This window comes from Rhinopithecus roxellana, chromosome 15 (assembly GCF_007565055.1).
Source record: "Rhinopithecus roxellana isolate Shanxi Qingling chromosome 15, ASM756505v1, whole genome shotgun sequence".
Classification (NCBI taxonomy): Eukaryota; Metazoa; Chordata; class Mammalia; order Primates; family Cercopithecidae; genus Rhinopithecus; species Rhinopithecus roxellana.
This window is the reverse complement of record NC_044563.1, coordinates 1,244,230-1,256,763: the sequence shown is the minus strand read 5'-3', so window position 1 is coordinate 1,256,763 and position 12,534 is coordinate 1,244,230. Positions and strand designations below refer to the sequence as shown.

Sequence of the window (12,534 nt, the reverse complement as noted above, 5' to 3'; positions counted from 1 at the left end):
AGGTCCAGGACTGTAGGAGCAGAGTGGGGAGTCCGGCCAGCTGGAGGGACAGACAACAGCACTCGCTGCCTGTGTCACCGCCCACAGTGCTGCCCACAAGAGGATGGCCCACTGGGTCCCACCACCCCAAACCCCAGTGCAAGAGCCAGGCCCAGCTCTGCCACCCCCTGCCACCCCGCGCGGCACCCAGGCCACGCTGGTGCGAGGCCGTGGCTGATCCGTTCTCAGAGGAAGCTGAGGAGGCAGCCCTGCCCTCGGTGTTTCCCAAGCCCCCTTATCCCAGCAGATTCCTCTCCGGGAAGATAAGCTCCCAGCTTAGCCAGGGCGGGTGGGAAGTCAGAGCTGCTTCCTTAATTGGCATTTTCCAGTTGAGAGCACATTCTCTACCTTTTTCACTTGGATCAGCTAATTGCCAAATGTTTTCATTTTTGAGAAGAAGTGAAATTGCAGAGATGTGGGATTTAGGGAAGGAATGCAAGGATCAATTCTGCCTAATTACGAAATGTCTCAGCGGTCACTGTGACGGGTCCCAGAGTCGGCCGTGTGGACCCCGGGGCCTCCCGGGCGGTGGGGCCCAGGGCTGTGATGCAGATGTTTACCTGATGTCGTGGCCTGAATCTGGTTTACATTGGAAATCAGACTGTTTACAGGCCAGCACATCTGCCTCTTCCTCTGGCTCTCCTTCATTTTGCTGTAATGTTCTGCAGGTCTCGCTGGGGTCTCTGTGGGAATATCTGTGACACGGAGTGAGCCAGGCCAGCCAGGGGCGGCCCCATCTGGGGACAGCAGCTCACGGCCTGGGCCCGGGTTGGCGGTGGAGATGGGGGAGGGTCTGGGGCCCCTGGGCAAGTGGTGGGGTACACAGGCCGTCAGCCCTGCTGCAGGGTTCCTGCGGAGCACAGGGAAACTTCTCCATCCCTGAAAACCATCGCGGGGACAGTGGAGTCATCAGGATGCTGGGACCCTGTGGTGTGTTCTGGAAGCAGAGGCTGGGCGTGGGCACGGGAACCTGTGATTGTCCCTGGATACCAAGAGGCCCACAGGGCCCCAAGTGCTCAGACCCCAGCTACAGATCGGGGCCCCAGTCGTGTGTCAGGGAAGGAGAGGAGCAGGGGCCACAGACGGGGTCCAGGAGGGCAGGGGGTCCAGGAGGGCAGAGGGTCCAGGAGGGCAGGGGGTCCAGGAGGGCAGAGGGTCCAGGAGGGCAGGAGGTCCAGGAGGACAGAGGGTCTAGGACGGCAGGGGGTCCAGGAGGGCAGAGGGTCCAGGAGGGCAGGGGGTCCAGGAGGGCAGGGGGTCCAGGAGGGCAGGAGGTCCAGGAGGACAGAGGGTCTAGGACGGCAGGGGGTCCAGGAGGGCAGAGGGTCCAGGAGGGCAGGGGGTCCAGGAGGGCAGAGGGTCCAGGAGGGTCTAGGACGGCAGGGGGTCCAGGAGGGCAGGGGGTCCAGGAGGGCAGGGGGTCCAGGAGGGCAGGGGGTCCAGGAGGGCAGAGGGTCCAGGAGGGTCTAGGACGGCAGGGGGTCCAGGAGGGCAGAGTCACAGCAGGATGGGTGCTCCCACTACAGGGAACTTCACCCAGCAGCCCCTGCACTGCCCCTCTGACAGCCTCCACCTTTGACCCCCCAGACCAATGGGCTGCTGTGGTGGCTCTCAAGGCTGCGGCTGCCGGCGTCTGAGGCCCTGCTGCTCTTTGTGGGGATACTGATGTCCTCCCCAGATCTCCCGGGCCCGCTCTCAGCCTCCAGGCTGACCAGGCTGCCTGGGCCTCCTAGGACGCAGCCCTGGGTTTCCTCCTCCAGGATACTGGATGGGAATCTGCAGCTGCCAACATCCACCTGCCGGCCTTCCCCTCTGCCCTGTCCCCTTGCTGCCATGGCCTCCTTGGTCTTCCCTGAAGAGGCAGAGAGCGGCTCCGTCCTCAGTTGCCTTCTGGGTCCATGGGAGCTTCTGACCTCTTCCCAGCAGGGGCCCTGGGGACTGCGTCCTGCCTGGTCCAGGCCTTCTTACCCTCACCTCCCTCTGGGCTCAGGGAGCTGGGGCCACACAGCCCAGAGAGCCTGGTCTACCCAGGACAGGCCACCCTCCTCCTGCTCCCAGGAGTGCCTACAGCCCTGTCAGTTTCCAAGGGTGTCTCCTTCAAGCAGCCTCGTCAGGCCGAGCCACCCCCAGTGTCCTCTCTTCTCCGGCAGCCACAATCCCTGCCCTTCCTCCCCACCTGCTCAGTCCTGCAAAGCCTCCCGCCAAGCCTGACACCTGGAGTTTCTGTCTCCCACACTCCAGGGGCCTCCTCCACATGTCGATGACCTCTGACCTCTGTTTCAGACCCAGAGCCCCTGGGTGCACCAGCATTGGGTCCCGATGGCACCAGAGTGTTCCAGGCCTGGGGCACCGCACTCACTGCAGACCTGGCCTGAGACTCAGCATCCGGGCAACCCCATGAGATCTGGTTTCTGAATGGCGTCGTCACCTGACTGGGAATACAGGCCACAGGCCCCGTGGTCCTTTGGGCACTGATCCCTCTCCCACCCCCAAATCCCACCTGAGAGCAGCCCATCAGGCAGGCCCCGTGTATTGGATGCCTCTAAGCATCAGCCTTGATGTTCCTCTAATTCTAGCCCTGGCGTCTTCTCCCTGGGACACCCTGCTGCTCCCTCTAGCTCTGCCCTCCATGGTGACTGCAGACATGCACGTTCAGCCTCTTCCCTCCGGGACCAAACTCCTCAGCTGCTCCCACTGCTCCCAACGTGCCATCCAGCTCCTCAGTCCAGTAGCAAAGACAGGCACAGAATGGCTCCCGAGCCCATCGCTCTGGTCCGGAGAAGGAGCCCTCCACCCTCCACACTCCATCCTCTGTCCCCTCGCTGGCCCCTCTGAGGAACCCCGGCCAGAGACACCAATGGCCACCAGTGACTTCCACCCGGTCCTGAACCACAGGACCAAGGAGGCTGCTCCGACAAGGGTCACTTCCAGACTCACTCCCCGTCAGCCACCGCCTCATGCCTGCCGTGGGCAGCATTGGAGGACTGGGGGTAGTCAGTCCGTCAGCCTAACGGGCTGGTCCTTCCTTCTTTCCTTCCTTCCTTCCTTCCCTCCTTCCTTTCTTCCTTCTTTCCTTCTTCCCTCTCTCCCCCGCTCCCTCCCCGCTCCCTTCCTCCCCCCCATTCCTTCCTTTCTTCTTTACTTGCTTCTCTCCTCCCTCCCTCCCTTCCTTCTCTGCTCCCTCCCTCTCTCCCTCCTTCCCTCCTTCCTCCCTCTATCCTTTTCGCCCTTCCTTCTTCCCTCGCTTCCTTCCTACTTCCTTCCCTCCCTTCCTCCTTCCCTCCCTTCCTCCTTCCCTTCCTTCCTTCCTTCCTTCCTTCCTTCCTTCCTTCCTTCCTTCCTTCCTTCTCTGCTCCCTCCCTCCCTCCCTCTCTCCCTTCCTCCTCCCTCCTTCCCTCCCTCCTCCCTCCCCCCTCCATTCCTTCCTTCCTCTCTGTAGTCAAATGCGGGTACATGAGATTTCCCATCGTCGCCATGGGAAGTGCATAGTTCCGTGGCAGTGAGAACATGCCCATGGCTGTGCCGCTGTCACCACCATGTAGCTCCAGCACCTTTTCATCTGGCAAAACTGGAGCTCCGTCCTGACTAATCACTCACTCCCATCGGCCCCTCTCCCGGGCCCTGCTGACCACCATTCGGTCATCCTTCTCTTGACTCTGACTCCTCTGGGGGCCTTCCCTCTGTGGGGTCACCGCATTGGTCCTATTGTGAGTGGCTGGCTTCACTGGGCACGAGGGTGTGAAGGTTGGTGTGTTGCTGCTTGTGTCAGAGCACACTCCTTTTCCAGGCTCGGTAAGACCCCGATGTGTGTGTCTGCCCCGTTTCACATCCCCTCACCTGCTGGCTGTTTCCACCTTTGGGCCATTGTGACTGCACGGCTATGAGCATGGGGGTCTGAGTTCATTCTGTGTGGCCATAAAACAACCTCTGAGATGGGGTAATTCATAAAGCTCACGGTTCTGTCAGCTGAGAAGTTCAATGGCATATGGCCTTTCTGCTTCTGCTGGAGGAGGTCAAAGGGGAAGCAGACACGGGAAGAGAGATAAAGCTCAGGGATGTGTTGGCTTCAGAACAAGCCCCACTCATGGGAACAAATCTATTCCCATGGGAACTCACCCCGTATCACAAGAGGAGAATCACTCCCAGCACCAGGCACTCCCCAGGGAGTCACTCCCACGCCCCGCACGTCTCCCTCCCCTCAGGCCCCATCTCCCTGCGCTGCCACCCTGGGGGTCCCGTTTCAACAAGAGTTTTGCTGGGAACAGAGGCACTAACTACATCCGGGCCGTGGCAAGGGCTGTGCAAGTGTTGGAGTCTCTGCTTTGATTTCTTTTGGGGATAGACCTAGGACTGGAATGGCGGCTTCACAGGGTAATTTCCTGTTTACCTGTTTCTGGAAGGTGCACACTGAGCTGGCCAGAGCAGGCGTGTGTTTTCCTCTGTGCTCCTTCCTGCCTTCCAGGATGCAGATGAGATGGCAGGTGCCCCAGCAGCCCTCGTCAACCACAAGGCATGGCTTCCTCACCTTAGGTTCAGGGAGCACAGAGACTGAGGGCCGTGGACTCCTGGTGAGACGGTGGCGCCTCCATCGCAGGCCCGCAGACTCTGTATCCAGCCCTGCCAGAAAGGTGACAGAAATGAAAAGTCTGCCTTATGGAAGACACGAAGACAGGGTTATTCAGAATTTTTGGTTCTGTATGGTCTCCTTAGAAACATTTAAAAATGAAAATGACCCATGTTCATGGTGAAAAGATGAGCCACGGCCTCCGGCCCAGCAGAGCCGAGAGCCACCGTGATTTGGGTTTGTTTCTCGTTCCCCTATTTTCCCACATAGGCACCGACGCTTTCCCTGACAGCATCATCATCATGCAGCCAGGGCGGCTGACCCGCGTCTTCCTCACCACGTGCAATGGTTTGAATCAAGGGTTCTCACGGCCTCGAGCCACGTGGAGGCTGTGCCTTGTGTTTCCTGTGAGAACTCTTCAATCAGCGCCATTCTCAGCCTCCGCTCTCCAGCGCTTCTGTGGCTAGACCTGCATTCGGGGCTGTGGCTGCAAACACAGGAATAATTTATGGCTCTTGGGGCACTTTGCTGGGCTGCTTCCAGAAAAGTGGACCGCTCCCTGCAAACCAGCACTGCCCAGGATTCTCATCCCGCCAGGCTGACTGCGAGGCTGCTGTGGCGTTGCCACTTTGCTGGGAAAAGGCCTCTTATCTTTTATTTCCCTTGCATTTCTTTCAATTCTACCACTGACCATTTTTCACACATGCGGTCATCATTGTAGTTTGCCCCATTTTGTGAGGTTTGGTGTCTTCTTCATTTTAAAGCTTCCTGGGTTTTGAGGAGAGCATATTGTGTCATTGTATTGAACAGGTGTTTTCCCCAGCTTGGATTTGTTTGGTCATTAGCTTGTTTGCTGCTATTTTACAATAGTTTGTTTTTCTTCATTACAAAAGGACTGTGCTGAGGGTCCCCCAGGCTCACCATGCTTCGGGGTGTGAGGCAGCAGGGGCAGGCAGGTGTCCTTCCTTCTTTGAAGGGTGGGTTGGGGCAGGACCGTGGGGTCACTGCTGAGGAGGGAAAGGACGGGATTAGGACTGTTCTCTTCCTGGCCTCAGGAGCTCCCCCAGCTCCTTCTTGTGGCTGCAGAAGAAACCTCCGGATTGTCACGGAGAGTGAGTTTGCCCGTGGAGCCTTTCCTGTCCGGCTCCCATAGAACAGGCTGTGAGGTCCCTGCACCGAGCAGCACGTGCCGGGTCAGGTCCCCACGACTTTTGGGAAAACCCAGGCCTGGGTTACAGGAAGCAAAGGTCTTTAGATGAAGGTTTTAAGAATGAAAATGAACCCGCAGAGTGGTAAAGTGAGTTGGAGCCTGGATGCCGTGGGGTAAGACAGCCACAGCCAAGCGGGAATCCCGCTCCTTCCTTTTTCCCTGTCCCCACCTGCCGGCTATGCCCTAGGGCAGGGAGCAGGGGCACACTCGGACCCCAACCCAGCGCCCACCCCCCTGCCTGCAGGCCTGCGAGGTCCCACAAGCCCTTGGCAAGCAGGGACGGCCTGGGGCCAGGTGTGGGCGAGGCTCAGGATTTCCTGGCACAGCTGACTTCATGTTATGGCCTGGCAGCCTTGGGTGGTGTCGGCAGACGCAGGAAACCACGGGCCCAGCACCCTGCCTGTCCCGGCTGTGGGTGCCAATGCTGAGTGAGTTCTGTGGCTGGTTACACAGGCAGCCCGGTGGGTGCAGGCCATCCCGGGGGATGACCTTGCACTGCCTAGTCCCCGGGGAGGGGAGGGTCTCTGTACTGGCCACACTGTTTGCTGCGTGCTTTTTGTTTGCCAAGGGCTGCAATGTTTGCCGTCTGCCGCCGTGTTTGCTGCCGGGTGAAGAATCGCTGGCCCTGTGTTGTCACCTGGGCCCACCATGACAAGGTCCCCACCCCTGCTGTGGGACTCAGGGGCAAAGTACCCTGCTGTTCACACTGCAAGTGACAAGGGCCCTGGTCTCTGAACCAGGAGCCTCTGAGCCCTGCCCCACAGGGGTTGAGCCCTGACTGGGAGCAACAACGTTCTATGGGGGGAGACAGCGGCTTCCTCACTTCCATATACAGCCAGATGCCATGGGCTGTGGGGAGTGCGTCAGGGTTGTGGGGAGTGGGACAGGCTGTGGGGAGTGGGACAGGCTGTGGGGAGTGCGTCAGGGCTGTGGGGAGTGGGACAGGCTGTGGGGAGTGGGACAGGGCTGTGGAGAGTGGGACAGGGCAGTGGGGAGTGGGACAGGCTGTGGGGAGTGGGACAGGCTGTGGGGAGTGGGACAGGGCTGTGGGGAGTGGGACAGGGCTGTGGGCAGCGGGACAGGCTGTGGGGAGTGGGACAGGCTGTGGAGAGTGGGACAGGCTGTGGGGAGTGGGTCAGGGCTGTGGGGAGTGCGTCAGGGCTGTGGGGAGTGGGGCAGGGCTGTGGGGAGTGGGACAGGGTTGTTGGGAGTGGGACAGGCTGTGGGGAGTGGGACAGGCTGTGGAGAGTGGGACAGGCTGTGGGGAGTGGGTCAGGGCTGTGGGGAGTGCGTCAGGGCTGTGGGGAGTGGGGCAGGGCTGTGGGGAGTGGGACAGGGTTGTTGGGAGTGGGACAGGCTGTGGGGAGTGGGACAGGGCTGTGGGGAGTGGGACAGGGTTGTGGGGAGTGGGACAGGCTGTGGGGAGTGTGTTTATCGGTACCCATGAGACATTCACAGGCTGACATTCAGTTTCTAAGCCGGGTAGGGTCTCTTGCCTGACACACGTCTTGGTGGTCACCCACGCCCCCCGAAGGCACTGTTCTGCCCTCATCGTCCCTCTGCGCCCATGGCAACCCGCACAGCTCACCCTGTCCATCTTAACGCCCTGTCTCCTCTCAGCTGCTGCCCCTACCCTCCCAGCTGTCCCCTGTGCAGACTTCGCAGCTTCTCCTCATCCATCAGCTCCGAGGCTCCTAGAGGCCTTCTCTCTTCTCCTTCTCTCCCTCTTCCTCTTTCTCCCCTCTCCTCCTCCCCCTTCCTCTCCCTTATTCTCCTCTCCTTCCACTCTCTCCCGATCTCCCTCTCTCCCACTCTTTACACAACATCTGTGTACCAGAAATTTTAAATATGACCCTGCAGTCCCTAACTGTGCCTAAATGGCACAGTCTCATCATGGGCTGTGTCCTGCATACCTCCTGGCAGTGTCACAGGCGTCTGATCTTGGCACATGTCTGATGCAACCTCTGATTTGACCCACCGCCTTTCCCCTTCTGATCTCTGGGGCCGCGGCACCATTGTGAGAAGCCAGGAGTCACATCAGAGGCTTGCTTTTCCTCAGGGGCACCTCCTGCCTGTGATGGGCCTTGTTCCTTTCCCCTCGGAGACGTCAGGGCCAACTTCCCCACCCCAGTGTTTGCTACCATGATTGTGACCTGTTCTAAGCTGTGTTTCTGCAGCTTGGCTGGTCACCTGCATTCTTTCCTCCCCAAGACAACCCCTCATCACACAGCAGAGACAGTGGTCACCGAGAACACGGTCCACCTCCCATCTCTCCCCTTCATGGGCACGTCAGGGGCCTCCTGCTGTGCTCTGAACAAAAGCCAGAGACCCTGGTGAACCTGCTGCACTCTGAACAAAAGCCAGAGACCCCAGTCGAACCTGGGATCGGTTGGTAGAAGATGGGCTCCCTGTAGGACCCAGGAAGGGGACAGCCCCCTCGGCCTCACGGCTTCCCAAACAGAGCAAAAGTGTCCTTCCAGTCTCTCCACATTTCATCATTAAACAAAGTGAGCTAATTCCTTGCCTGTGGATCTGAACCCTACTTTGTCTAATTGCTTCTGGTTATTCCATCCTTCAGCCGCTGCTCCACGAGAACGTTAAGTGGGACTACCAGGTTTTGTGGGTGTTGTTTTGGTCCTGGCTGCCAGTCCACCCATGAACAATGTCCTCATCTGGCGGGAAGGGGCTGCTGCAGCCACACGCACAGGCCCCTGCCCCGCAGACCACGCTACTTCCTTTTCCTGACTACACTCGGCTGGAACGCATCACACACCAGACACCTGCTCTCCGTTTGTGAAGTGTTTAGCTCTTCTTTCTTTTCTATTTCTTTAACTTATGTTTTTGGTGTGTTGTTGGTGGTGGTGTTGTTTTGAGACGGAGTCTCCCTCTGTCACCCAGGCTGGAGTGCAGTGGCGCGATCTTGGCTCACTGCAACCTCTGCCTCCCAGGTTCATACCATCCTCCTGCCTCAGCCTCCTGAATTGCTGGGATTATAGGCGCCCGCCACCACGCCCAGCTAATTTTTTGTATTTTTAGTAGAGACAGTAGAGACAGGGTTTCACTGTGTTAGCCAGGATGGTCTCAATCTCCCAACCTTGTGATCCACCTGCCCCGGCCTCCCAAAGTGCTGGGATTACAGGCGTGAGCCACCGCGCCCGGCCTAACTGATGTTTTTATCTTTACCAACTTCTTTCCTTAAAAAAAGTATGGTTAGAAATTTTGGGTTTCATTTTTCTAGACATGATTTTTACCTAAAAGAAAGGCCCACAATAGATATGCATCCTTTTCAATGTTCTTTATTTTATTTTCTTCAATGGATTACTTCCTTTAATTATAAAAGGAATACCCGACCATTCTTACCAGATAAACAATAGAGGGGTACAAAAATTAAAAGTGAAAAACTTCCCCCAGCCCTTTCTCGTCCCGATCCTTCCGCTGTCAGCGTGAACATATCTCAGTGTCTGTTTCACCCACTGTCTGTGCTTGGGCTCATAGATATGCAGATTTCTTTCTTATTTCTTTTTCTTTTATTTTTTTGAAACAGAGTCCCGCTCTGTCACCCAGGCTAGAGTGCAGTGGCGCGATCTTGGCTCAGTGAAACCTCTGCCTCCTGGGTTCAAGCAATTCTCCTGCCTCAGCCTCCCGAGTAGCTGGGAGTACAAGTGCCCGCCACCACGCCCAGCTAATTTTTGTGTTTTTAATAGAGATGGGGTTTCACCATGTTGGCCAGGCTGGTCTCGAACTCCTGACCCTGTGATCTGCCTGCCTTGGCCTCCCAAAGTGCTGGGATTACAGGCGTGAGCCACCGTGCCTGGCCAATTTCTTTCTTATTTCTAACATGGGACGGTTGTAACATCAATATATATATGTACCTCATTTTTTCCATCAGCTTCCACAGTCATGTTGGATCGTCATGAACTGGGCGGTCACCTGCTGATGGAGATCTCAGCATTTCATGTCGTGGGTTTGGCATCGTTCTGTTGCTTCCGTGACACTGAAGGCAGCACCAGCATCCTTGTTCATACACCTTGTGGTGACAGGGCACAATTCAGAGTAAGGCCCAAAACGAGACGGAAGAGCCACAGGGTGTTTACATTCTGAACTTAAAAGATGAAGACAAAATCCTTGTAGAACTATGGACTGGGCGCCATGACTCATGCCTGGAATCCCAGCACTTCAGGAGGCCGAGGCGGGTGGATCACGAGGTGAGGAGTTCAAGACCAGCCTGGCCAACATGATGAAATCTGGTCTCTACTAAAATTACAAAAATTTAGCCAAGGGTGGTGGCAGGCACCTGTAATCCCAGCTACTTTGGAGGCTGAGACAGGAGAATCATTTGAACCCGGGAGGTGGAGGCTGCAGAGAGCCGAGATGGCACCACTGCACTCTAGCCTGGGCAACACAGTGAGACTCCATCTCAAAAAAAGAAAAGAAATATAGGCAAATAATACACACAGAAGATTTATATCTTAAAGGAAATACTGATGACTGATGTGCATGCAAGAAAGTTAGGAGCCGTCATACAAATGCAAAGAAAAACAAAAATCAGGGGAAATTCCTTCAGGGCTGGTGAGGGGCAGGGAAGGGCGGCACCAGTCACAGCTGCTAGGGTGACCCACTCACTCCTGGAGACTGCTTTTTTCAAATGATGTTTAGCACTGAAAGCCCTGCACCCTGAAAATCTCTCATACCTGGGCAGACTGGACCACTCAAATGGCTGGAGAACATTCAAACTTTTCTGTGTTTTGTTTTGTTTTGTTTTGTTTTGAGATGGAGTCTCGCTCTGTCACCCAGGCTGGAGTGCAGTGGTGCAGTCTCAGCTCACTGCAAGCTCTGCCTCCCAGATTCAAGCAATTCTCCTGCCTCAGCCTCTCAAGAAGCTGTGAGTACAGGCATATGCCACCATGTCCAGCTAATTTTTTTTTTTTTTTTTTTTGTATCTTTAGTAGAAACGGGTGTTTCACTATATTGGCCAGGCTGGTCTTGAATTCCTGACCTCAAGTGATTTGCCTGCCTCAGCCTCTCAAAGTGCTGGGATTACCGTGTGAGCCCCTGTGCCCAGCTCTATTCAAACCTTTCTCAAGGCATTTGTCAGCAGCAAGCCCAGACCCCAGCAGCACCCACCTCGCCAGCAGGACACCCCACTCAGGCAGACTGCAACTAACTTTCTTTCTTTCTTTCTGTCTGTCTGTCTTTCTTTCTTCCTTTCTTTTCTTTCTTTCTTTCTTTTTTCCTTTCTTTCCCTTTCTTTCTTTCTCTTTCTTCCTTCCTTCCTTCTTTCCTTCTCCTCTTTCTTTCTTTCTTTCTCTCTCTCTCTCTGTCTCTCTTTCTTTCTTTCTTTTTGGAGTCTCACTCTGTCGCCCAGGCTGGAATGCAGTGGTGCTGTCTCATCTCACTGCAACCTCCTCCTCCCGGGTTCAAGTGATTCTCCTGCCTCAGCCTCCTGAGTAGCTGGGATTACAGGCACCCACCACCACAGCCAGATAATTTTCTATTTTTGGTACAGATGGTGTTTCACCATATTGGCCAGGCAGGTCTTGAACTCCTGACCTCAGGTGATCCACCCACCTCGGCCTCTCAAAGTGCTGAGATTCCAGGCATGAGCCACCACGCCTGGCCAGGCTGCAATGTCCCTATGTGGCTTGTGTTATTCTGTGATCCTCCTGCCGTGGCTAGAACCAGAATGAATGATGGGGGTGACGTGGACCCCGTTAGTTCTCATTTGAGTGACGGTGGTTTGCATTTCGTATGTTAACGTCATGCTCACCACTGGCTCCTGAGAGACACGATTCCTCACATTTGAGCAGTTTCCTCCCATCTCTGGCATTGGGTTTTGCCATGAGTGGCTTTTGGGTTTTATCAAGGGCATCTTGGGCACCTGTAGAGAAGGTTTGCTATTTTATTTGGTCTTCTGGCAGCGGATCATCTTTCCTGCTAGCACCCTTGTTTCTTTGGGGGAAAAACACTTCATGTGTTTAGCTTTTGTAGCATAAGTACTTTCCTTCCACCACTAAATGCGAAGAAGCACAGTCCCCCGGCCCCCAGCAGCAGAAGGCAGGTGAGCACAGCAGCCAGCCCCACTTGGCGGCCAGCCCTGCTCAGCGTCTCGGATGTGCAGGAGACCTGGACCCTGAACAAGGCTGCTGCCAGGGCAGCATCTGAGTGGGCGTCACGCATGCTTCTGGCCTTCCCCAGACAGCAGTGGTCTTTTACTGGTATAACTGTGCCTGAATCATCCAGGGCCTGGGGACGCTGACCCAGGGGGGTGAAGGACACCGCAGCCCCCCACCCCCCCAAGTCAGAGTGGAAGTGTGTGGAGAGCAGATGACTGCCTGGATCTCAACGCCAACCGCTCAGGGCAGACCTTGCATGGATTCTACAGCTGGCCTGCAGCTGTCCCCTCGGGCACTGGACAAAGTGTCTGCACAAATGTCCTCAGTGACCGCAAACCTCTGTGTTGGCTGCATGGACCCACGGCAAGAAGCAGGGAGGGGGGTCCTGCAGCTGTCAGTCCTGACAGGCACGTGAAAAGTGGCACCTCTTCCTGACTCCCAGGAACCACCCTATGCCAAGGACTGGGGGTCCAGAGGCTTCCGTTCCACCCTTTGCAGCCCCTGGTCTAACAGCACAGATCGCCCACGCCTGGGTGTAGGAATGACAATAATGTAGTTGGATTGGGACTCCAGCAGCCACCGCTCTGGGGCAGTCAGCTTATTGGAGC

General features: G+C 56.4%; 1 protein-coding gene across 1 annotated transcript; it reads right to left on the bottom strand.

The window, feature by feature from the left end:
- Positions 1-480: 480 nt before the first annotated feature.
- Positions 481-11,990, bottom strand: LOC115893545 (proline-rich protein 36-like). The gene is given in 5 exon segments (XM_030917752.1): positions 481-1,081; positions 1,084-1,127; positions 1,347-1,768; positions 6,637-6,759; positions 11,811-11,990. Coding segments are annotated over 5 exon segments (981 nt in total). The 3' UTR covers positions 481-869.
- Positions 11,991-12,534: the final 544 nt, after the last annotated feature.